At 42.6% G+C, this 26,915-nt stretch overlaps 3 protein-coding genes across 5 annotated transcripts in view; all 3 read right to left on the bottom strand.

Annotated features, from left to right (window-relative positions):
- The window catches only part of LOC132891578 (zinc-binding protein A33-like), a 134,016-nt gene that overhangs the window by 86,949 nt on the left and 20,152 nt on the right, over positions 1–26,915 (bottom strand). The window contains exons 5-6 of one of the 3 annotated variants that reach the window (XM_060929285.1): positions 17,993–18,052; positions 17,544–17,774 (exon numbers count right to left, since the gene is read on the bottom strand). In XM_060929285.1, coding sequence (XP_060785268.1) covers positions 17,544–17,774; positions 17,993–18,052 — 291 coding nt within the window. The remainder of the gene's footprint in view (positions 1–17,543; positions 17,775–17,992; positions 18,053–26,915) is intronic. The other 2 variants (XM_060929286.1, XM_060929287.1) reach the window with 2 other exon arrangements.
- On the bottom strand, positions 186–6,719 carry LOC132891574 (uncharacterized). Its single transcript, XM_060929281.1, has 2 exons — positions 2,664–6,719; positions 186–2,347 (listed from the first exon to the last, which is right to left on the bottom strand). The coding sequence occupies exon 2, from the start codon at positions 1,661–1,663 to the stop codon at positions 743–745; it is 921 nt and encodes a 306-aa protein (XP_060785264.1). The 5' UTR covers positions 1,664–2,347; positions 2,664–6,719; the 3' UTR covers positions 186–742.
- On the bottom strand, positions 7,280–13,667 carry LOC132891575 (erythroid membrane-associated protein-like). Its single transcript, XM_060929282.1, has 2 exons — positions 13,553–13,667; positions 7,280–9,055 (listed from the first exon to the last, which is right to left on the bottom strand). Exons 1-2 carry the CDS (start codon positions 13,572–13,574, stop codon positions 8,766–8,768), a joined length of 312 nt encoding a protein of 103 aa, XP_060785265.1. The 5' UTR covers positions 13,575–13,667; the 3' UTR covers positions 7,280–8,765.

Raw genomic sequence — 26,915 nt, 5'->3', positions numbered from 1 at the left:
CTGACTAGCCCCCTCAAGTTCAAGTTCAGTCACTCAAATAAATGAAATTTCTGGAACTAAGATAGCAAACTTGACAACACTATATTTACACTTTATTTACAATGAAAATATATACAAACTAAAAAAGCTGGTAGAAACCGTATGTAATGAATGAAATCGAAATGTAAGCTGATCTCTTACAATACACCACAGCACTTGCGAATCTGCATGGGACTGAACTGAAATTCACCGCTGCCTGTCTATATTTGAAACGAGCTGTCAATCAAAGAAAATATCCGGCTGCTTTCACCAATCACCAGTCTCCTCGCGGAAAGCTTTGCCATGTCCCTCCCACTGTGAGGCTGGGAGTCCATGGGCGAGCATTTTCGCAGTATTTGTCGAATAACCGTCTTGCATTTTGATATTGAAAGCGCATAGCTCCCAAATGCCATTGAAGTCCACTGAGGCTGGGAGTCCGTGAGACTCCGTGGACGGGCGTTTTCGCAGTATTTGTCCAATAATCGTCTTGCATTTTGATATTGAAAGTGCATAGCTCCCAAATGCCATTGAAGTCCACTGAGGCTGGGCTGCATCGCGCTGTCACGAGGGGGAAAAACTCACGCGCACATTAGGCAAACTGGGGAAAGTTATAACGGAATGATTTCGCACTGTAGTTGGGTTGAGCACATATATTTCTATGATTCTGGATCTGAAATAGCAATGTTATAAGGTCGGCTATAACATAAGCCTAGCGCAATTCATCCTACACGATGTTCGTCATTTTTAGAGGAGGCTGAGCCTCCCTCGTTGTCTTAGAGCAATCGCTCGTGATGATATCAGAGGCAGCAGCAAGTTTTGCAATGCGATCGGCAAGAGAATTACCCATGATTTCAGGTGTGTTTCCCGAGGCATGCGCCTTAGTTTTAACTATGGCGAGTGACCTAGGGAGATGACAAGAATCAATTAGATTTTGTACTAAGGTAGAGTGAGAAATGGGCTTCCCATCTGTGGCATGGAAGCCTCGAGACTGCCAAATCTTCCCAAAATCATGAGCCACACCAAAGGCATAACGAGAGTCTGTGTAGATTGTGACATCCTTGCCCTGAGACAAAATACAGGCACGCGTGAGAGCATACAACTCAGCTGCCTGAGCCGAGGAGAAAGGAAGAGCGTATGCCTCATGCACAATATCAGGCAGTGAACACACAGAGTAACCACAGAGGAAAACACCGTCTGAGGGTTTAGAACAAGAGCCATCAACAAAAAGTACTTCCCCCATCCCTAGAGGGCTGGAGGAGAGGTCGGACCTGATACTAGTAGTATGTACGATTTCAGACAGGCAATCATGATCAGTGTCATCCAGAGTGTCATCCTGAGAATTAAGGAGGTGTGCGAGAGCGTGACCTACAGTATCGAAAGAGGATGTGACACGAATTTCGAGATTGTTAATAGAACAGAGAATGGTTTCGTATCCGGAGCGGCGCTGCGCGGTCATATGTTGGGTCTGTAAATTTTGCAACACCTGTTTAACTTGATGTGACGAGTGCAAGATCAGTGGGTGAGACAAAACCAATTTCTCCGCATCTAAAACCATCAGAGCACATGCGGCGACAGCCCTTAGACACGCAGGTAAGCCTTGAGCAACAGTGTCTAACGTTTTAGATAAAAACGCACAAGGACGCATCCCCCCCCATGCTCCTGGGCCAACACCACAGAGGCTGTGCCATGATGTTCACAGGCATAGAGGTGGAAGGGCTTGGAGTAGTCGGGTAGACCTAGGGCCGGGGCTGAACAAAGGGCGCTTTTGAGGGAGTGGTAAGCGTCCATCATAGTGGCAGTCCAGGTCAAAGGGTGCTGCAGTGGATCATGATGAGAGATTGCAGAACGGAGAATCTTGTCATATAAAGAGCAGTCAGGGATCCATTGTCTACAGTAATTAATAAGACCCAGGAAAGCCATCAGTGCATGTTTAGTTGCAGGGCGCTTTGTGTCCAGAATCACCCGCACCCGGTCAGATGACAGCTTACGACATCCTTGTGAAAGTTCAAACCCCAAATACTTAACAGTGTCCATGCAATATTGCAGCTTGGTCCTGGAAACCTTAAAGCCCTTGTGCGCCAGATGTTGGAGCAGGCGTAAGGAGGCGTCTTGGCAGATTTCTGGTGATTCAGCAGATACCAGAAGATCGTGTGCGTACTGCAGGACCACAGAGCCCTGGGGGAGGGAGAGGTCACGGAGTGCGTCCTGAACTACGGCTGAGAAAACAGCAGGAGAGTCAATAAAACCTTGAGGCAAACGTGTCCAAGTATACTGCCTCCCCCTGTGCATGAAGGCAAACAAAGGCTGTGTCTGCTCTTCAACAGGAACACTGAAAAAGGCAGAACAGAGATCAATAACAGAAAAACAGCAATGATGAGCAGGAACCTGTGACATTACAGAGGAAACGTCAGGTACAATGGGTGCAACAGGGACAATCAGTTCAATAATCTTACGTAAATCTTGTGTAAAATGTCAGGTACCATCAGGTTTAGGTACTGGATTGACAGGTGTATTGTACGAGCTGGTACATGGTCTCACCACACCTTGCTCGAGGAGAGACTGTAGGATGCCATCAATTCCCTGAGCCTTAGCTTCAGAGAGAGGGTACTGTTTAACATAAACAGGATGCACATGTTTAAGCTTACCCTCATAAGGCACACAGTGAACCAGGCCAACCTTGTCCTTGTGTTCTGCCCAGAGGGAGGAGGGGAGGGCACTCAAAGGATCTGTAGGAGAGAATACAACAGGGTTTACAGCAGCAGTACAAACAGCAGAGATATTTGGGGCAGTCATCCATGAAGAGAGATGAGCCAAGGCGGGAGGCAGAGAGTCAGGGGTGCAAATAGTCATTCTAGACCCCTGAAACAAAATGGATAAATGTAACAGACTCGTTAGATCACGCCCCAGTAGATTAAAGGGACACTGTGGCATAAACACAAAAGAATGATGAGTAAACAATAGAAAATAAAATTACATAAAATAAAGGGGGAAGAAGAGAGATATCTGTGGCTGCCCATTGCAGATATCTGTGGCTGCCCATTGTTAACAACATGCTCACATTCTCCATGTGATTGTTGATATCCTTGGCAGTCTGCCCCAGATGGCTGTGTGTCCTTGTTGAAGCATCTCTGCTGTGCTTGCATGGATGGTTGTTTCGTTTGTATTGTTGATATCTGTAACTGGGTCAGTCTGTGAGCACTTATCAACAGTTCTGCTCAATATTGGCTGAGGAAAGAATGCATGCTGGAGAGAGAGGCTGTAGTGATCATATTGCTACGGTCACTTAACTGATATTTCAGAACCTTCTGTATGTCAGGACGACAATTATTCAAAAATATCGAAGTAAAGAGCGGGTTGGCTTGCTGCTGATCTAACTGCATATTTCCCAGACAAGTCCACGTCTCGCTGAAATGCGTCAGAAACTTTGAAGTGAGTTCAGCCCTCTCCTGTTTACAATTAGTAACCCTCATGGCTTTACTGGTATCCTTCCAGTAGAGCTTAAACTCATTCTTTGTGGTGGTTTTGCTGTCATCTACTTCTATCTTAGTTTTAACCACTTCGTATTCATCATTTATGGGATCTAGACATGACACTGCAGCTATTAATGCAGCTTCATCATAACTGTCGCCTAGGACGGCATGAAGGATAAAACGGTAATCTGCTCCTACCAGCTGGCAGTGTCATGACATTTTTGCAAGCATGTCTACGAAGTTAAGTGGTCTGTCTAACGGAGACAACATTTTAATAATATCTTTTAGGTCTGATGCAGAAGGCGGAGTGATTTTCAGCCCCCTGCCCTTCTTAACCCATACACAAGCGGCATTCACGGGGGAAGGCGGCGGTGGAAGGGAACCTCTATCTGGTCCCACATCATCGTCGTCATCCTCATCAGAGTCGTCAGTCTCGTTTTTTAGTACCAGCATATTTGAGCTTACAGAGGGTTTTTTACCTGCCTTGGGTTTCTCAGGTTTAGCACCTGTCTCAAGAGATGCAGACGCGCTGGGAGCGCTATCAGCAGGGCATGAAAGGTTACTTAAATCTGGATATATATTTTTTTAATTCCATGAAAATCGTCCCATATTGTTTCATTCTGACCCATTCTAAATAGCCTTTAGTCATATAATCATAATCCCATTCTGGGTCGCCCAATCCCTCGTATATTTGTCTATGTGCCGAGGCGAGATACTCTGGTTTAAAAGTTCCTGCACGAGGATAAGTCAAAAACTGAGGCTGGGATTCAGTCCAGCCGGCCAAATCGTCTAACCACGGACTGGTGTAGAATGCTAAACCACAGCGATTCATCCAATCCCGTTGGGTTTCCTTGGGGTCCGGTCTGGGTGCCTTAACACAATTTCCCCCCATGGTGACACGGAAGGACCGTCTCGAGATAAAACTAGATTTTACGCGTGCGCTAATTATTCCGTGGTAACTCATACGGACCCATCCCGTGGCAACTCTCACGGGGATAAATGGGTTTTTGGATACTACCAACCAGGCGGAAGTCCCTTAAAATAAAAGAGATTTCTTACCTGATCAGGAGTATCCCGGATGAGCCCCCAAAACTGTTAGGTCAGAGATTCACTGTCTCTTCCTCTTGCTCCAACTGGAGCGATCACCCTCTCACAGATCGGTCCCTTCGTGTCACCCAGAGCTCTGGGGCAAATCGTGAAGCAAGACAGGAACAAGAATAGTTTCACAGTCTTTATTCACAAGTCCCCAGAATACTTTTTCAACAGAAGACTTTTATATGTGTGTGTGTGTGTGTGTGTGTGTGTGCGCGCATGTGTGTGTGTGCGTGTGTGTGTGTGTGTGAGTATGTGTGTGTGTGTGGGAGAAAGACCTTGCTCGGAGTAGGTCAGGTTATCCACAGCAAAGCAGAACACGTTATCACAATGGTATGCAATAATAAGCAGAATGTCCAGACATATTTCTGATCAATAATAAGCAAAATGTTCAGACACATTTCTTATCAATAATAAGCAGAATGTTCTTATGATAGCAATTGAATTTTAAGCAAAAATACTGACAAAATAGATTAATGCCTTAATAAATCCTTACAATTCCCCTCTTTCTGGATATAGTTTTGGGACCGGTGTGGATGCAGGAGCGGGAACGTTATTCGATCCCTTATACAGCGGTGGTAGGGCGGAGGCTGTAGGTGGTGTAGTAACAGGAGATGTAGACAAAACGGTTTTTGCCTTGTCTTCAGGCTTAGGGCGTGGTACTGATTTTCTTTGTTCCTTAGTTTCTTTAATTCCCTCATATATTGCAATATGCGCATGACTGTCCTATAACAAAGCCTTTGGCCAAGTTTCGTGAAATTCCTCCAAAAATTGTGAGAGGAGTTGATTTCAGAAGGTGAGAACCCTTTCTGGGATGGAAGGATGGACAGACAGACGGACGGACTTCGCCACCACTTAATCCCTCTTCGGGCATTTAGGCCAGCGGGGGATTAAAAAAAAAAAACAGAGGCCATTCTGTGGCTGGGAAGTGATTTGAGGGGATTCCCAAGCAAATAATGTGCATCAAATCGCTCGTTTCGTGCAGTCAAGCGGACAGAAGAAGTCCGTGTGCGCATGTGCAGGTTTATCTGCTACTTCTTTTGGGTTTTACAGCAGCTAGCATCCACAGTATTGCATTACTGCCATCTACAGGTTTACCTTTGACCCTGCCCTGACAGTTCCATCATTCTGTCGCTAAACGAACCGCTGATCACGCCGAGGTGTTCGCTGACCACTGATATTTATTAGTTTGGTCCTGCATTTCCTTTCCTTCGCAACATAGCATCTTTTCTTCTCACTTTCCGTTACTGTACCTGCTATACCTCAAGTGCCCTTGACTGTTTGTTTATTTGCACCAATTTACATATGTGTGTGTGTGGGTGTATATATGAGTGTTTAGTCTATGTCTAGTTCCTATCTAGAGTGTTTATACTGTTTATATTGTTTGTTTTTCAATTATTCTATTTTTATTTTTTGCATTGCCTGTTTGCACCGTGGGTCAGAGAGGACTGAAATTTCATCTGTGCTGTATGTCGAGCATGTATAGAATATTTGACAATAAAGTTGACTTGACTGGAGTCAGTCTTTCACGTTTCATTCGCACACTCACATCCTCCATTTTTTTCTCCTGTTCCAAATTTGTATCCCACAATGCCTTGCAAGAACGGGGAAAGCCCAACACGTGATGCATGACATAGTATCTTGAATTGGGTCATGGTGAAGCAGGAAAAAATAGCGGAGAATTTAGCGTCACATTGCCCTCAGTTCATTCATTGTTCGAAAAAAAAACCCCTAATAAAATTGGAAGTCTGTGATTTGAATTCAGTAGCGTTTTCTCCACTAACCAAAAAATAATTGGGTGTCAGGGGAAAATTCTTTTTATGACCTAAACTTGAAAAATCTGAAAGGCAGTACAGCTTCAAAATTAGTGTTCCTCATAAAAATCTACTTATAGTCCTGAATTGAATTGAAAGATAGGGAAAAACCCACAGTATCTGTCCAACTAGTCCCACTCGGGGATGGTTGTGGAATCTTATGCAAGGCCCCCAAAAGTATTTGGACACTTAAAAACACCTGTCCGTCAGGTTTCCAAGTCAATCTTTAAAAGGTTTCGCAGTTTAAACACACTGATGATCTCTGTTTCTCTTCAAACATTTCACTGTCATCATGATTGTTGTCATGAGCTGTGCTGCAAATCAAGATCTCTGATCTTACATTCAAAAATAAATAAATATATAAATCCAGAAAGTCCATAAGCCTGGCACACAAAACAGACCTTTTGGTAAAATTCAAACATGAATTGTAAGAGGAAAACTGGATCGTGTTAGTACTCAATAATGGTCTCGAAAAGACAGCGCTAGTTTGTTTAGCAGAGGTAGCCGGACGGAGAAATTTGTCCATTTCTGTAGCCCTTGTTTTACTTTTTTGCCCCCAGGGTTGATCTATTAGAACAGCCGTAAGCAACACAAACCATCAGCACTTTTGCATCGTGAGTGGTCGTTTGCAAAGAACCCATGGCTCCAGGTTAGTTTAGGCCAAAGATCATTATGTTCACTTAAATGAGTGAGCGATAATGTACAGTAAGCTGGTTATTATCATGAAATACACCCTGACAGGGTGATGCAGGAGTCCAACACAAAGCAGAGAAGGTCTTGAATCACCCTGAAGGCATTTTATTTTGCGATAAGAATTGGCTCACTATACATTATCCCATTTATTACACAGTTACGTATGAAAAAAACTCAAAATCTGACAAAATATTGTTGTAAAATGATTTTATTGCTTCTGGTAATGTCGTGGTCCATAACAACAGTTTGTAATAAAGAAAAAACAGACTGTAAACCAATCAGAATCAAGTATTTAACAAAGCTTTGTAATAATAATACAACCCCAATTCCAAAAAAGTTGGAACACTGTGTAGTGGGAAGACATGGGACAAAAATAAAATACCTAGGCCTAAATGTTTAATTTTTATTTATTATAGTCGAGACAGATCTTGTCATGTTTTGATCCATATGATACAGCAGCCAGGGATAATGGATGAGAGTTAAATATAACTTGCGGTTAAATGACGATAGAGAACATTGAGAAAATTGTTGCTTTTAACACCTTTAATGACTGACTCTCTCACCTGCCTCTCTCTCTTCCACATCCTCTCAGTGATCACTTACACACACATTAAACTGAACACATCCCTGATACTAATCATGTAAATAACAACCACCACTGCACACATCTGTACAAATATATAATTGTGCACATCATGAACATTTTTACTGTTAATAATAAACATTACACAGATTACAGATGTATTTATTTGTGCATATTTTAATTGTCCCATTCTGCAGATTAACAGTGTTTAATATCAGAATGAACAAAGTGAATTTATTTCACTCAGAATTGATTTGAACTTGTGAATCATCACCTAATGCAGCATTAACATACAAATCCATCTGATCTTTACAAAACCACAAACTGCTGGTGGAGGGAAACTTTGAGCTGGAATTCTCCTCCACTGCACAGTTACACACACACACACACACACACACACGTTTAATCCAAGAATAACAGCAAACGCTAACAAGTACAAATACAGGCAAGACATGAGCTTTCAAATTCTCAATTTATTTAAAATACATCAATAAAATTAAATAATCTTTTCAGCTCATTCTGCATTTGAACACTTTTGTGATTTTAATTAAATGCTATGTTGTAAGTTTGAGTTAATACCTTGTTATTTCAAGACAGTGTGTCATTATTTCACTTATTATTTTGACTTCCTCTTGCTTTCAAAATATATAATATATTTTATTATTTGAGTTAATTCATTATTTCAAGATATTCTGTCAATATTTTGAGTTGATTCACTTGAAAAAAAAAAAATCACAGTGTGCGCTTCAGGGTTTCCAAAAGGGGGGGAAAAAAAGACTTACACAAAGAACACTAATCTTTTAATCTGCAGTATTTTATTAATGAACTGGAATAAAACAACATCAATGCTAACTGATCTGATTCACTCTTACAGAGCACTCAAGTGGGAGGATCTTTATGGAACCATAAACATGTAGGAATGGCAGTAATTTATCATTAAACGTGTGTGTGAAAGTGTGTAAGTGTGTGTTAGTGAGAGGGTCGGAGAATGACAGTTTTCCTCTGTTCCAGTCCAGCTTCACTCTGATCCTCTGGAGTTTCTGTGCTACTGAGAGCTGAGTGTCTGGATGTGGTGTAGAAACTGTGCAATATTTATCACCAAAATACCACACACACCAGATTCCACTTCTGCAGAATATCCCCCCCTTCCTCTGAGCAGATTCTGTCATCATACCCACAATCCACCCTGTACCGTCTCCAACTTCCACATCCCAGCAGTGTGTCCGAGTTAAAGCCCTCAGAACCCAGGATACACCAATATTCATCATCAAATCTCTCTGGATTATCAGGAAGTTTCTGTTCTTCATCGCTGCGTCTCACACTTTTCAGATCATCAGATACAATGAGTTTAGGATGAGCAGTGTTGGGGTCCAGAGTTACAGGTGCTGAAAACACACACACATAGAATTAAGAGTCTTACTGCAGAGGTGTAGAATTGGGTATGGACGGTATGGGCGTGTCCCGACCGATATTTCTGACTGAAGAAAAAAAAATGGCGGTACACAAATGGTCCCTGTAGGTTTCCACTGGGCGAAACAGCATGCAAAATTCGCTCATGAATATTCGCTCTCAAACATTTTCATGTAATAAGCAAAACAGCCTCCGCCTTCTGGATCAGAAATGTTTGGTTCCTCCCGCCTCTCTTTTGAAAACGTCCCATACCGAGAACACACATCCGCTGAACTGATTGGTTCTCGAGGGGCTTCATTTGAAAGCGGGGGCAAAAACTTTTCTCTGTAGAACCCTGTCACTCCCTCCTCCCCCTCCCCCCCTCCACTCTGGGCTCAAGACAACAGAAGGGCAATAATATAAACAACAACCAATCAGAATTCAGATACAAGAACCAATCAGAATTCAGATACATTCTGTTGCCAAGTAAAATTGCAACCTTTCAACGTATCAAAAAGGTTCTCGAGCCCTCGTCCTGTTTTACCGTTAGATCAATCACATACCAGCTTAAACTAGCATTCTACAGTGGTGCTTGAAAGTTTGTGAACCCTTTAGAATTTTCTATATTTCTGCATAAATATGACCTAAAACATTATCAGATTTTCACACAAGTCCTAAAAGTAGACAAAGAGAACCCAGTTAAACAAATGAGACAAAAATATTATACTTGGTCATTTACACGGAGTGCAGAATTATTAGGCAAGTTGTATTTTTGAGGATTAGTTTTATTATTGAACAACAACTATGTTCTCAATCAAACAAAAAGACTCATAAATATCAAAGCTGAATATGTATGGAAGTTAGAGTGGGGTGTTTTTAGTTTTGGCCATTTTAGGAGAATATGTATGTGTTCAGGTAACTTTCACTGTGCAGAATTATTAGGCAACTTAATAAAAACCAAATATGTAGCCATTTCACTTATTTATTTTCACCAGGTACACTGATATGACAACTCCAGATTTGCAAATAAACATATCTGACATTCAAACACAAAACAAAAACAAATCAGTGACCAATATAGCCACCCTTCTTCATGAGGACGCTCAAAAGCCTTCCATCCATAGATTCTGTCAATTTCTTTATCTGTTCACGACCAACATTGTGTGCAGCAGCAACCACGGCCTCCCAGACGCTGTTCAGAGAGGTGTACTGCTTTCCCTCTTTGTAGACCTCACGTTTTATAATGGACCACAGGTTCTCTATGGGGTTTAGGTCAGGTGAACAAGGGGGCCATGTCATTATTTTTTTCACCTTTCAGACCTTTACTGGCTAGCCACGCAGTGGAGTATTTGGACGCATGAGATGGAGCATTATCCTGCATGAAAATCATGTTCTTCTTGAAAGATGCTGACTTTTTCCTATACCACTGCTTGAAGAAGGTTTCTTCCAGGAACTGGCAGTAGGTCTGGGAGTTGAGTTTGAGTCCATCCTCAACTCGAAAAGGTCCAACAAGCTCGTCTTTGATGATACCAGCCCATAACAGTACTCCACCTCCACCTTGCTGGCGTCTGAGTCGGAGTGGAGCTCTGTGCCCATTACTGATCCAGCCACAGGCCCATCCATCTGGCCCATCAAGAGTCACTCTCATCTCATCAGACCACAGCACCTTAGAAAAATCAGTCTTAAGATATTTCTTGGCCCAGTCTTGACGTTTTATCTTGTGTGCCTTACTCAGTGGTGGTTGTTTTTCAGCCTTCCTTACCTTGGCCATGTCCCTCAGTATTGCACACCTTGTACTCTTTGACACTCCAGGAATGTTGCAACTCTGGAATATGGCAGAACTGGATGCTAATGGCTGCTTGTTAGCTTCACGCTTGATTTTCCACAGATCATGTGCAGTTATTTTGCGCCTTTTTTTCCCCACACGCTTCTTTCAACCCTGTTGACTATTTGCAATGAAACGCTTGATTGTTCGGTGATCACGTTTCAACATCTTCGCAATTTCAAGAGTGCTGCATCCGTCTGCAAGACATCTCACAATTTTATACTCTTCAAAGTCTGTCAGATCTCTCTTCTGACCCATTTTGCCAGAGGAAAAGAGGTTGCCTAATAATTATGCACACCTGATATAGGGTGTTGATGTCATTAGACCACACCCCCTCTCATTACACAGATGCACAGCACCTGATATACTTAATTGGTAGTAGGCTTTCAAGCCTAAACAGCTTGGACTGGGACAACATGCATTAAAAGGATGTTGTGGTCAAAATACTCACTTGCCTAATAATTCTGCACTCAGTGTATTTATTGAGGAAAATGATCCAATATTACATATATGTGAGTGGCAAAAGTATGTGAACCTCTAGGATTAGCAGTTAATTTGAAGGTGAAATTAGAGTCAGGTGTTTTCAATCAATGGGATGACAATCAGGTGTGAGTGGGCACCCTGTTTTATTTAAAGAACAGGGATCTATCAAAGTCTGATCTTCACAACATGTGTTTGTGGAAGTGTATCATGGCACAAACAAAGGATATTTCTGAGGACCTCAGAAAAAGCATTGTTGATGCTCATCAGGCTGGAAAAGGTTACAAAACCATCTCTAAAGAGTTTGGACTCCACCAATCCACAGTCAGACAGATTGTGTACAAATGGAGGAAATTCAAGACCATTGTTACCCTCCCCAGGAGTGGTCCACCAACAAAGATCACTCCAAGAGCAAGGCGTGTAATAGTCGGCGAGGTCACAAAAGACCCCAGGGTAACTTCTAAGCAACTGAAGGCCTCTCTCACATTGGCTAATGTTAATGTTCATGAGTCCACCATCAGGAGAACACTGAACAACAATGGAGTGCATGGCAGGGTTGCAAGGAGAAAGCCACTGCTCTCCAAAAAGAACATTGCTGCTCGCCTGCAGTTTGCTAAAGATCACGTGGACAAGACAGAAGGCTATTGGAAAAATTTTTGTGGACGGATGAGACCAAAATAGAACTTTTTGGTTTAAATGAGAAGCATTATGTTTAGAGAAAAGGAAAACACTGCATTCCAGCATAAGAACCTTATCCCATCTGGGAAACATGGTGGTGGTAGTATCATGGTTTGGTCCTGTTTTGCTGCATCTGGGCCAGAACGGCTTACCATCATTGATGGAACAATGAATTCTGAATTATACCAGCGAATTCTAAAGGAAAATGTCAGGACGTCTGTCCATGAACTGAATCTCAAGAGAAGGTGGGTCATGCAGCAAGACAACGACCCTAAGCACACAAGTCGTTCTACCAAAGAATGGCTAAAGAAGAATAAAGTTAATGTTTTGGAATGGCCAAGTCAAAGTCCTGACCTTAATCCTATCGAAATGTTGTGGAAGGACCTAAAGCGAGCAGTTGATGTGAGGGAACCCACCAACATCCCAGAGTTGAAGCTGTTCTGTACAGAGGAATGGTCTAAAATTCCTCCAAGCCGGTGTGCAGGACTGATCAACAGTTACCGGAAACGTTTAGTTGCAGTTATTGCTGCACAAGGGAGTCACACCAGATACTGAAAGCAAAGGTTCACATACTTTTGCCATTCTCAGATATGTAATATTGGATCATTTTCCTCAATACATAAATGACCAAGTATAATATTTTTGTCTCATTTGTTTAACTGGGTTCTCTTTATCTACTTCTAGGACTTGTGTGAAAATCTGATAATGTTTTTGGTCATATTTATGCAGAAATATACAAAATTCTAAAGGGTTCACAAACTTTCAAGCACCACTGTAAAACTAGTCAAAGATCCCACAGAAGAGAGCCCACTCCCCCTGCCAGCCTCATGGAACGCAGTGTTTAAGGCTCCGGATGTGTTTTATTTCCATTTATGAGGGAAAGGAACATACACCCTCCCGACAGTCAATGCGTTATTCGCTTGTAAAACACATTTGCAAATTGGTAGACTGAGTTAATCATCACATGCAAGATTTGCAATTAATCAAATGAATTGCATCCATCCATCCATTATCTGTAGCCACTTATCCTGTTCTACAGGGCTGACACAGAGACAAACAACCATTCACACTCACATTCACACCTACGGTCAATTTAGAGCCACCAATTAGCCTAACCTGCATGTCTTTAGACTGTGGGAGAAAACTTGAGCACCCAGAGGAAACCCACGCAGACACGGGGAGAACATGCACACAACACACAGAAAGGCCCCCGCCGGCTGCTGGACTTGAACCAGGACCTTCCTGCTGTGAAGCGACAGTGCGAACCACTACACCATCATGCTGCCCAATGAACTGCATATTATTATTATTATTCATGAATTATTACAGTTCTGAACTTCAAATTTTAAAAGTCTGGACTTTGGAGAGATGATGGATACTCTTTTGGTGGAACACAACAGAGCAAAATATTGCGACTCTATAATGTTGACCTGAAGTTGGCACCACTGGGGGTTGGCATTGGGTTTATGTCCCCACCAATGTTAATACCAAACCTAAGCCATTGTCTTACTGTATTGGACGGTGTACTGCATCTTCTCCCAGACTCTGAACTGCAGGTTGGCCAGATGTTTTGCCACATGGATCAGTGCTCCTGAAAGCTCCTCTGGATGCTGCAGTGTGCTCTGGGCTCTGCAAAAACATTCAGGAGTCAGTGTTGCTGTGGGTTTGGATTCAGAAACACAGAGAATGGAGAGAGACAGGAAGCACATCACTCACCTTTTCACTGTGGCCTTGTAGTTCTGTAAAACAACAAAGCAAATACATCAGTGGATATGCATGGATTAAAGCAAAAAAAAAAAATCATCTGACTGAAAAAAAAAAAAAAAAAGCTCCATGTCGTTGGCCCCTACCACGTCAGCAATGCGTCAAATTTTAAACGCCGTGTTGTCCATTATCCCCTCGGCCCCTACTTATAGTACATTTACATAATTTTAACAATGACTAAAGCTAAGGCAAGACTTTACCATGGTCATTACTGGCTATAAATGATGAAACATCAAGTTTTCAGCGCAAAGTGCAAATTTATTTCAACAATACTTTAGTAATGCACAACAGTGGTTCAGAGAAAAGTGCAAGTGCAGTCGAACTTGAACCATGCTTTCAAAAGAGTGGAACAGAAAGAAAAATAAGAAAATCTGTTGAAATCAAGCCAGGAAACAAGAAAAGTAAAGTTCACTTTTTCTGCTTCTTCGCAGTGAAGCCAAGGCATCTAGTTTGGCAACACCTGATGCCTGTTTTTGTTTCTTTTTCCTTGGCACAGCAGCAGGAGCTTGCCATTATCGCCCATTTCATTTCGCCAAGCCCATCTCCACTTATTTTTTACCGTTTTGTCGATGTCTGACACATCTGTGCCTTCATTTAAAAGAAGCGCGTCCATGCTGGCAAAACCGAAAGTAATTTGACGCGCTCTAGTGATGGAAATCAAAGGGCCTATGTCAGGTGAAATATGGCCTTATACGCAGTACTCGAGTTGAGGGTGGATGTGGGGGGAGGCATCCCCCTTCTGAAATAAAAATCTCAAATCATCCCCCTTATAAAACGGCCATCCCCCCCATCACATCCCTTGTGCCATTTTACCAATTAATGTGGAAATTAGCCTACTATTATTTTAACAAATATTACTACCATTTCAACATTAGAGGCTTTGCGCAGTGATAGCCTCCATGTAGCCGGATAAAAAAGACGCATATTTATTTATTCGGTTGCACCTCTCATTCACACCTACAGTACCAGTCAAAAGTTTGGAAACGCCTCTAATTCAGTGGTTTTTCATTCTTTTAAAATTTTCTGAATTGTAGATTAATACTAAAGTCATCGACATTATGAAGAAATGTATATGGAATTATTTGGTAAACAAAAAAAAAGTGTTAATCAAACCAGAATATGTTTTATATTTTAGACTCTTCAAAGAAGGCACCTTTTGCTTAGATGGCAGCTTTGCACATCTTGGCATTTTCTCAGTCAGCTTTACGAGGTAGTCACCTGGAATGGCTTTCAGTTTACACCTGTGCCTTGTCAAGAGTTAATTTCTTGACCTCTTAGGCTACATCCACACAACAACGAGATTTTTTTTTTTAGCGGATAAAAAATATCATCGCGTCCACATGGGCAACGGATCAGTAAAATATCAGGTACATATGGCAACGCAATGCTTGCTGAAAACGATGCAATACACATGCCACACCTCTACGTGCGCTGTAAGACGGTCCCATCGGAGACACCAGAACAATAGAAGAAGTCGGACGCATGCGCATAAACCCCTTCTTCTACCCAGCGTGCTGCTTGTTCTAGTCATGTGGTTGTGACGTCATTGTAAACAAATCCGTTCTACTCATCCAGACGACTTCGCAACGGCGCCGTTGCCAGATTTTTCCACTCGTTCTCAAAAAATATCGTTTTGGGGCACCCAAGACGCCGGTGCCGTGTGGACGCCAGACCGAAACGATAAAAAATTTTATCGGATTCACCTGAATCCGTTGCCGTGTGGACAGGGCCTTAATGTGTTTGAGACCATCAGTTGTGTTGTGAAGAGGTAGAGTTGGTATACAGTGAATGGCCCTATTTGAGTACTGCTCTAATCCATGCCAAGAACTACTCAACTAAGTAAAGAAAAACGACAGTCCATCATTACTTTAAGAAATGAAGGTCAGTCAGTCTGAAATATTTTGGGATGAGTTGGACGGCAGAGTGAAGACAAAGCAGCCAACGAGTGCTCAGCACCTCTGGGAACTCCTTCAAGACTGTTGGAAAACCATTTCGAGTGATGACCTCATGAAGCTGATTGAGAGAATGTCAAGAGTGTGCAAAGCTGTAATCAAAGCAAAAGGTGCCTACTTTAAGAATCTAAAATCTAAAATATATTTTGGTTTGATTAACATTTTAAAGTTTACTAAATGATTCCTTACATGTTGCTGCATAGTCTGGATGACTTCAGTATTCATTTACAATGTAGGAAAAAAAAATTAAAAATAAAAACATCGAATTTGAAGGTGTTTCCAAACTTTTGACTGGTACTGTATACGGAGGTTTCAGTCACTGAAAACAGCTACTTTCGCAAACTCGGGGCAGAGTGGAGATTTCTGAAAACTCCATCTTCAGACACTCGTGTAAATCGGGAAAACGAAGCAACAGTGGGCGAGAGGGCGCGCGCGAATATAATGAGTCATAGGTGTGAATCTTTCACCGAATGCCAATTGTCCCGGTTCTTCATGAAATCGCACGCGCACGCACAAATTCATCAGGTTAACTTTCAAATAACTGTTCTTGTGCACTTGCGACACCGGAGCCACTTTCCTGAATTTTGAGCTTCGGAGTATTGGCTTCCACTGTTTTCTGACCTTTTGTGCTTAGTGAATGAGACACTTCATTACACTCCACTGACCGACTTCCAATTCCGGACTTTTTTGAAAATGTAAAATATAGGCCTACGAGATTTTTTTTTGGGACTTAATTCACGTTGCTCCTTCACTATTAATTTGAGACTGACGAGGCACTAAATACTGTGGAATTATTTTCTCCTTACTATGAAGTTTGGCATCTTAAACAAGTGTCAGGAAATCTTGCAGCCCGACTCTGCAGCCTCCAATGTTTAAGCGAACTGCTGAAACCATAATGTTTAAAGATTAAATCGTAGGCTAATCAAACCAAAGAAAAATACAGCCTTTCCATAACATTGTCTGCCGAAGCCTGTTTAACCTACAAAAGGCTTAATAGCATAGGTCTTGCTGCGGCTTCAACAGGGCTGTTTAGATTTTTTACCTGATCACCTTTCAAGAGGCAAATATCATCATTATTATTATTACTACTACAATAGGCCTAGTATTAGTAGTAGGCAAGTAGTTGCCTAGTAGTAGGACAGCCAAATTGTTTCATCAGTGGAGCCGCCGTTAAAAGGAAACTGATGCGGAGCGCCGTGGCTCGCCTCGGGGTGAATCGCGTCCCGAGGCACGGGGCTGGCCCGCCCTGGCAGCGCTGGTTCGTTGGGGAGAGGGCAGAAGTCGCTGGCTGCCAAGTTTGGAGAGGCTGGGACCTCCCCGGCCGAGTTACGAGCGTGCAAAGTCGGGCTGGAGCTGCCGATAGAAACGAAACTCAAGCCGAGCACCGCGGCTCGCTGCCTACACCGAGCCTCCCTGGGACTAGACAGTAGCGTAGGCTGTATTTATTTATGCCGATCTAGCGCAACAACTTATTCCTTTACATATACTCAAACATAGCACAAGAAAGGGTTCAACAACAGGCAATCACAGCAGCTTGGTGAAGTTCTAAATCACATCGGTGTCAGACCTATGGGCCTACCCCCCCGCTTTTTTTTTTCCATCGGATCTGCATCACTCTCATTATTGACCTTTAGCGCTCCCAGTTGACGGAAATCCATCGTAGCGACAGAAAACTTTAATCCATGGATATGATTTACATTTTTTCACCACTGAAATGTGAAATTTCTGATGATGAAAATTAGTTTTATTTTCTCACAGTATAAATACTGACTAAATGACCCTCACTTGTAGCAATGAAACGTCTTCAGCTCTCATCTTCACTTTTATGGCTTTGATTTTGCCTGAAAGAGATAATATATCTTTGCTCAGCTTCTCAATCTTCTCCTTCATCATCTGACTCTTCTGCTCCTCTTCCTCTCTCAGTGCAGTGATCCTGACTGCCTCTTCATCTCGTAGAAACTGGTGAAGCTTCTCAAACTCCTCCTTAATCTGACGCTCTGTGTGTTGGGCCTGAATCTGCAGTGAAGAGGAAATCAAATGAAACATAACTGCTCAAACTGTCCAAATGCTCAGAGTTTCACTGTCACTTCTGTGAAAAGTAATCACACCCTGATTTCAGGTTTCTTTAAAGCTAAATAGATGACTTTGTAGGTTCAGTTAATCATCACTTCCTTTCACGGTGCTGAAAATGAGACACAGATTTCTCCATAAACTGAGAATAAATCTCAACTCACCAGAGCAGAACACTGCAGGCTGTTAATGAAGGACTTCAGTCGTGTCAGACTTGGCACTTCCTTAATAGGAGGAGTTTTTGAGAGACACATTATGACCTGTTACACTCCTCAGTTACATCAGAAACAGCACACGGCACTTACTTATGTTTAAGCACTGAGCATTAACTGTAATTTTGGTACAAATTTATCCAGTGATGAATTTCACTCTTCTGAACTGAAAATAATGTTTCACTTCTGGAATCATTTAAAGTCGATCTTGCAGTTTCAGACACAAGACCCAGAATGCTCTAATCATCAGTGGGATGAACTGGATCTCAGTCAGAAGAGTTATAAGCTCTTATAAACAGCAAATGATACTGCACCTTATCCTCAGACCTGAATAAGAAAGACACCCACAGGAAACAGCGCAATGGCAAATAGTCAGTCACATACTGTACTGAGTGAGTTTATAGTTTTTAATAATATTTACTCTACATAACACAGCTGATGCAAATCCTGTAGTGCTACAACTGATGCAAGATGTTGATGATCATAAATGGAAAATATTTACCAATATTGAATGGCAAATTATATTCATCATATTTGTATAATATTGTCTGATATTTTGTTGCATTAACCGTTTTATAGAAGGGGGTCAGTTGTAACATTTTTCACATTAAAAAAAAATACAAAAACTTTGTTTTCAGAAAAGTAGGGATATAGCCCAAAATGCAATAAAAAAAAAAATCTGATTTGTTAATTCACGTGCATCTTTATTTAACTGACAAAAGCAAAAAAAATATTTTCAATAGTTTTACTGACCAACTTAATTGTATTTTGTAAATATAAATTAAGTTTGAATTTGATGCCTGCAACACATTAAAAAAAGTTGGGATGGAGGCAAAATGAGACTGAAAAGTTTATAGGATATTCAAGTAACACCATTTTGGAAGATTTCACAATAAGGAGCTTAATGGGTCACATGATTGGGTATAAAAGGAGCAGCACCAAAAGCTCAGTCTTTGCAAGCAAGGATGGGTTGTGGCTCACTCTTTGTGCCAAAATTTGAGAGAGAATTGCTAGTTATTAAAAAAAAAATCCTCAATGCAAGATTACAGAGAATTTGGCTCTTTCAAAAACAACAGTACATAACATTTTGAAAAGTTTTAGGGAATTCGGAAACATCACAGTGCATAAAGGGCGAGGTTGGAAACCACTGTTGAATGTGCGTGACCTTCAAGCCCTCAGGCGCCACTGACTGGGAAACTGTCATGCTAATATAACAAATACAGCCACATGGGCTCAGGAGTACTTCGAAAAACCGTTGTCACGTAACAGACTCAGAAAATCATGGATTACAGCTTGAAAGTTCCGACACGCCAATTAGGCTTGGGCGGTATGGTGAAAATATCGTGTACCGCGGTACGACAAAATACCGGCGATATATTTTTCATACCGTCAAATAAATATATTTGTATTTTTATCCAACTTACTCGAAACGACTGCAATGTCATTTTATTACAGTACAACCGTCTCTGGTACAGCGCGCGCAGGCCACTAGATGCTGTTGACCCACAAACTGCCAAAGACTCTAGAATCTTTGGTCAACAGGCAGCAGTGACAGTTGGCCCAGTCAGTGCGTGAGGATGGCGACTGTAAATGATGGCGGTGCGGAATTGGTCAAAAAGGCCAATGCCTCGGCCGTTGTCTGGGAGCATTTTGGTTTTCTGCCGAATGATAAAGGTGAGCCGGCAAATTCCACCGAAGCTATATGTGCTATACGTTATAAGAAAGTCTGTGCTAGAGACAGCAACACGTCGAATTTCCACTCTCACCTCAAAGTATACCATCCTGCAACATACCAGACAGTGAAGTCAACTCCGAAGCAGATCAACCAACCGACAATCGCTGGATCTTTTGTGAAGGCAACAAAGTACAAAAAGGACAGTCTGAGGTGGAAGGACTGCACTAAATCGATTAGCAAATACATAGCAGAAGGTATGTTGTCCTTTCACATAGTAGAGAACAAGTCTTTTCCTCAGATGGTGAAAACGTTTGACCCTCAATATAAGTTGCCTGGAAGAAAATACTTTTCCCAAACCGCAATACCAGACCTCTACAGACAAGTGCGTGAGGAAGTAAAAAAGTGTCAGTGCTGGGAGCAAGTCACTCCGCATTAACAACCGATATGTGGTCCTCGAGAGACATGACCCCTTACATGTCACTGACGTGTCACTACATCTCAGCAAACTGGGAGCTAGAATCAAAATGCCTCCAAACTAGCTTCTTCCCCAAAAACCACACGACAGACAATTTGAGAGATGCTATCGAAGAGGCACTTGAGGAGTGGGGTTGAAAAAGTGTCAGCAATTACGACAGATAATGGGGCCAACGCCATAGCTGCGGTAAGGCTGCTGAATTGGCCATGGCTCAACTGCTTCAGCCATAACCTCAATCTTGCTGTAACAAATGCACTGGCAGACCTGAAGAAAAAGACTGACAGGGCCATAGGAGTATACCGTTCCATTGTATCCGCCTTCTCACACAGCTATCAGCGACAGCGGGGGTTGAAAAAGAAGCAACAAGAGCTAGGACTGCCGGAGCATAGTTTAATAACGGTAAGTAGCCTAGCCTACTAGCAAATACTGTAGCCTATTGCCGGGAGCTGGGGCGGAAACTGTCGTATCAGCTGGGAAACACTTGCCAGTCATAACCAGACGGTCGTAAGTCGATCGGTCGTAAGTCGACGACTACCTGTATTTCAAAAAGAGCCAGTATTAAACATTTTTGGTGGAAGGGCAGCTTTAAATAATACTTAATGAGATTAATGTTTATTGTTAATGATTAATTTAGGAGGCGGCACGGTGGTGTAGTGGTTAGCGCTGTCGCCTCACAGCAAGAAGGTCCGGGTTCGAGCCCCGTGGCCGGCAAGGGCCTTTCTGTGTGGAGTTTGCATGTTCTCCCCGTGTCCGCATGGGTTTCCTCCGGGTGCTCCGGTTTCCCCCACAGTCCAAAGACATGCAGGTTAGGTTAACTGGTGACTCTAAATTGACCGTAGGTGTGAATGTGAGTGTGAATGGTTGTCTGTGTCTATGTGTCAGCCCTGTGATGACCTGGCGACTTGTCCAGGGTGTACCCCGCCTTTCGCCCGTAGTCAGCTGGGATAGGCTCCAGCTTGCCTGCAGAACAGGATAAAGCGGCTACAGATAATGAGATGAGATGAATTTAGGCCAATGCTCGATTTTGGTTGTTTAAAATACCGAAGGGGTACTGGGTAAACTAGGTCTATGGTGCGAAATATTTATAAACATCTGATAAAAACCCGCCGAGCTAACGTCAAACCCGCCCAATTTTTGTCAACCAGCCCAAGCCATTTGTTGCCCGCAAAGTAGAATTCAAAACCGCCCAATCTGGCAACACTGGTTTCCACACACTCAACTGCAGGCGGGCTTCCTCCACTGACTGAATCACGTGTTGTAAAGACGCTTTACCATAGGTCGAGGGAGGAGTCAGTGGCAGTGCTGCCTTTAGGGGCGCTTGAAAAAATTCGGGAAGAAATGGGAGCATTTGTTTGTGATGTTGCTTGTGAAATAAAATGCTAAAGAATCGTTGTGTTTCGAAATGAGATCACGTGTACAAAGACGGCTGCACGCGCACCCTGGCAACAGAAGCAGTAAGCTTCCCAACTGATTCTGGGACAGACTAGCCCACTTATCAATCATTTAAACGCGGATAGAAACTGTTCTCAGCATCAACATGGCTGGTTGTTGCGTATACGGTTGTACGAATCGCTATTCCACCGGCGGACTAAAGTTTTATAGGATTCCTAAAGGATCGCACCCATTTCAGAGCAACAGACGGCGGCTGTGGCTGCAGGCGATTAAACGTGTGGACCGGAATGAGGACATAATAAAAAATGCTCGTGTCTGTAGCGCCACTTTATATCAGGTAAGGTTATCTATCTACTGATTTTACTGGAAGCCTTGTTTACATTAGTGATTACCTGCATGGTGTAGAATAATCATCAAAAGCAGCTTAAGTTGTTGGATAAACTGACGTTAGCTTTGGCTAGTAGCACTATTAGCACTAGCTGCTAGCTTGCTATGCAGCTAAAGTTTTATTAGATTTGCCCATTACCTTGCTAGGCAACACAAATGTTTGTTCTCAGACGATCTTTGTGTACAAACAGAAAAATGGTCTATAAAACTTTAGCTGCATAGCAAGTTAGTGCTAATAGTGCTACTAGCCAAAGCTAACGTCAGTTTATCCAACAACTTAAGCTGCTTTTGATGATTATTCTACACCATGCAGGTAATCACTAATGTAAATTAGTGAACTCAAACTAGTAAATAAGAATGACGCAATCCAGTCTCCATTTTCTCTTCTCATGTTACATTCAGCCATGCATCGTAGCCTAACTTTTTTTTTTGAATTGAAGTATATAAAACAGGTACAATCTAACAAATCCACAAAAATCAGGATAACAGATGAAGACAGATCGTCTAGAAGGCTGAATACAAAACATGTACCTTCTTGAAAGTAGTTGTTCTCCAGACGCCATCTTCAGGGGACAGTCCGTAAAAGTCGAGTGCAGAGCTAAATCCTCTGGAAATGCACAATTTCGTAGCATTTTATGGAAACACAGTCTAGTGTTTAGTTCGAAATTAAAAGGAAACTGCATGCAACAACATTATAGTCCAAGCAGGTTGAAATTTTGAATGGGAGGTCACGTGATGCTACAAAATTGTGCATTTCCAGAGGATTTAGCTCTGCACTCAGCACTCGACTTTTACGGACTGTCCCCTGAAGATGGCGTCTGGAGAACAACTACTTTCGGGAAGGTACATGTTTTGTATTCAGTCTTCTAGACGATCTGTCCGTACACTTACAGAGCCAGGGACACTTCGGTTTGTGTGTAGGAACCCTGTACTCACTTCCACTGAACTGTAATGTTGTTTGGACCTTGGCAATGGTTTTAAAAACAGCGTTTTGTATCGGTGAAATGACATGCCCCTTGCACTGCCGTGTTGGCGCTTTCGGTTTAAATCACAAAAAAACAACTTTCTCAAAACACAACCGATTGACGTGATTGTGCTACCAACTCAACGTATGCACTCCCAATCATGCGAAAACAGCCCTAAAAAGCGTTTCACTCCGGAGTATTCCTTTAAATGACTGTAAAAGACATGTTGAGGTGAGGAGTGTCATTTCACGTGCATTATACTTCGGTCTACAACAGGCTGTCATGAAAAGACCAAACTTATTGAAGATTTCCGTAAAGTAACAATGTATGAATAAGCAGTTTACATAAATATATAATATAATATAATATGCTTTCATATCTTTTAGGGAGCACAACATATTAGGGAGGCTGAGCGCAGGGAAGGCTGCTCCAATATATCTCAGTTCTTTCCATCAGAAAAGCAGAGTCTCATTGAGAAGGTTACTACAGCTGAGGGGTATTTCACATCTTTTGTTGTTGAACATAATGTGCCATGCCATGCGTGTAGGCACACTGGCAAGTTATTTAGGAAAATGTTTCCAGACTCGGAAATAGCAAGAAATTATTCCTGCTGCTCCACTAAGACAGCAGCGATGATGAACCTGGCGCTGGAACCTGAATGTTCAGAGGATGTGTACAAATTAATCCGGAGGTGTTGAGAGAACAGAAAGTGCAGGAGATAGATGTGAGTAACCCTGAAATCCACTGTGAAGATGAAGAGCTTTTTTACCCCTTTTCCACCAAATCAGTTCCAGGGCTGGTTCGGGGCCAGTGCTGGTGCTGGTTCACAACTCGTTCAACTTGCGAGCCAGCTGAGAACCAGTTTGCTTTTCCATAGCTCGGGGTGCTAAAGGGAGCCACGTCATTACGTCGCTGTATACGTCAGTTACATAGCTGCATTTGCATAAACCTTGGCGCGAACATCGAAGCAACAACAACACAGAGAAGAAGAAGCAGCAGCAATAACGACAATAATGGATGACTTTGCGTTTGTACAGCTGCTGCTTCTCATCGCTTATTTAAAAATGGCGATCTTTCACGGTCTTGCTATTGTTGTTGGTCTTAACAACTCCGCTCCCCTCCCCCCACTGATGTAAGCGGTTCTTTCCTCTGGCCCAGTAAAGAGCTGGTGCTAGCCTGGAACTGGTTTTTCTGACCCCAGAGCCAGTCCTTTGTCAGTGGAAACAGAAAACCTTGTTCCAAACTAAGCACTGGCCCCGAACCAGCCCTGGAACTGCTTTGGTGGAAAAGGGGCATTTGTTGGGCTCTTGACCAGGAGGCACTTGCTAAGTGAGGAAGCCCTCCTCCCTTACAAGACAAAGCAATTTTTCAAAGATGCCAGAGCATTCTATGTCAGGAGCTTCCAAAAAGTAAAGGAAAAGTTCCCAATGCAGGGTTTCCCATACATAGACCATTGTGTGGCGCAGCGCCACAGAATGGATTCCTAGTGCCACACAATCAGATTTTGAAAAAAAAAAATTCCGTTGCGTATCGTTCCGTTCATAGTGCTCGCTCTTCTCGTTCACGCGCACACAGAGAGAGAGAGAGAGAGAGAGAGAGAGAGAGAGAGACGGAGAGGCGTGTACACAGGCCTGCCGGTGCGCATGTACCCAGACTGCAGGTAGGCCTGTTAGGCTAATTAAAAATAACGCAGCCTTCCCGATTCGCCTTCCGACCCCTTATTTTAAAAGGTAGCCTACGTCGTGCTCGTGATGAGCTTTATCATAGCCTTCTTGGCTTACAGGAAACGGACATCCCTGAGTCAGGCTATAAACCAATTTTGATGCAGACAGCAGCAGCTTGACGCGAGGAACCGGCCTTATTGCATTATCCCGTTTAAGCAATCACTTCCCTTACAATAGGGCACTGGAGGGTTTTTTTTTTTTCAGGAAGCCACGCAGAATTAAATGTTCTGATAGGGCATGCAGGCTTTGCACCAATTAGGGTAATGCTTTTTCATTACTGTTAGTTGCCTTGGTGTTACCTTAAGTGGTTTCTTACATTAATTATGATATTTTATTATTATTTTGTTGTTACATTATACTATTTATTTCATTTTAGTATTGGTTGAGGTAAGTGTTGAATTCAATATTTAAAATAAAAACCTCCAGCTTGTTTTTTGCAATTTATTCCTTGAATGTCAACTAAAGAATGATTGAAAGATTGCCAGCAAAAAGGCAAAAAACTAAGGTAAAAACCAGAGATGCACCGATTGACCGGCTGCCGATCGGAATCGGCCGATTTTCACGTGATCGGCCATGACCGGCGACCGGCCGGTCAAAATTAAAATATGCCGATTTTCTGCCGATCAAAACTTGTGTATCACACAGAGATGAAAGTGGAAATACTCGTAATTCGCAACTAAAAAGACCGCAGCTACACTGGCAGCTTGAACATGCTTTCTAGTGCGATTGTGTTGCGCAGAACAGTGTCAGTCCTGCGCGCCTAACGAGCTCCGGCGCACGCGCCGTTAACAACAACAAAATTCACTATATTTGGATATCCACATATAGACCCTTCCCACTGACGTCACCGGAAACCGGAAGTAAACAAACCCTGCGCCATATTGGAAGACCAACAAACTCATGATTAGGGGGAAATAACGGCAGCACGCAGAATTTAAACCCACGAGGCACTTGGTTCATCATAAACCTACAATGGTAAACTTTTGTGCTGTGTTAGGGTGTTCCAACAAAGCTGATGGGAAAGGTGAAAAGAAGTCTTTCTACAGAATACCAGCTGGGATTGAGACACAAGCAAACCAAGGAGCTTTCTGCCAGGAGACAGAGAATAAGTGCATTACTGAGTGTCTCTGAGCAAAGGAGCGCCTGAACGTTGCAACCTCCCTATTGGCTGTTTATTGGCTGTTTGTAAAAATGTATCAATTGTTGCCCTTCATCGCGGACTCGAGAGACGAGACCTTCTGGACACAAATCGGGTTTTCAGAAAAGGAAAGAAAATAAACGCAGGGTCGAAAATACAAAAAAGGAGGCAGAAAAAGCAAAACGAGTTAAGGTAGGACAAATGGTGACTTTTCTGAGGCAGCCCGCCGTGGCTGCCTGCAGGCTTATTTATTATAGCCCATTTAGTTAAAATAGTTGATCTAAAATGTTTATAGTTATGTGATGGTTGTCCTCAGTGTTCGAACTATGCCGATATTTTCGGGGGGTCCCTTTTTTCCCCTGGGGGGTGCTTGCGCTTGTCTCGGAGCGCGGATCTCCAAACACGAGAAGCCTCTCTTACGCACATATCACGCGGACTCCACACACGCATCGCGTCTGAAGTCATAACTCATCAGGGGAAATCGTGTCCGCATTGGCATGTTCAAAAAACAACCTCGTGTCAACAATGATACCACACGCAATAAAAAAAAAAAGTCAGGCTACTCAACAACCAACCTGGCAGCAGCAGTCGTTGTCAAATCGGTTTATTTTATCTTTGATGTAAACACAACACTTCGGATATGCAAATGCTTCCCGTTACACACGATTGCTATGTCAATAAACATCATTTTGCCAATATTTTAGAGACCCCCCAACATTTCCCAAATCATGTTTTCAAGGGATCTCATGTCTGTTTCAGGGGATCTCGGATCCCCCGAGTACCCCTGTAGTTCGAACACTGGTTGTCCTGATTTAGACTGGTGTGTTTTTTTTTTTGGGGGGGGGGGGGGGGGGGGGGGGTTTGCGCGATGTTGCACCCGGGTCCAGATTAGGGCAGAACCGGCCCTGGCTACATTTCAGGTGTAGTTTGTTTTATGTATGTATGGACTTGCATAGATGTGTACTTGGTCTTCCAATATGGCGACTACCGAAATCTCGCGGCGCGGTGACGTCATGCGGGATCCCTCTATAGTGAATTTTTTTTTTTTTTGTGCCTGATCTTGGATGTGAAAAGAAGAAAACGTTTGTGCTTGTGTGAATTTCCCATTACAGGAATTAA

Source organism: Neoarius graeffei, chromosome 9, assembly GCF_027579695.1.
Source record: "Neoarius graeffei isolate fNeoGra1 chromosome 9, fNeoGra1.pri, whole genome shotgun sequence".
Classification (NCBI taxonomy): Eukaryota; Metazoa; Chordata; class Actinopteri; order Siluriformes; family Ariidae; genus Neoarius; species Neoarius graeffei.
The sequence above is the reverse complement of the archived record's forward strand: the minus strand, read 5'-3'. Positions and strand labels throughout refer to the sequence as shown.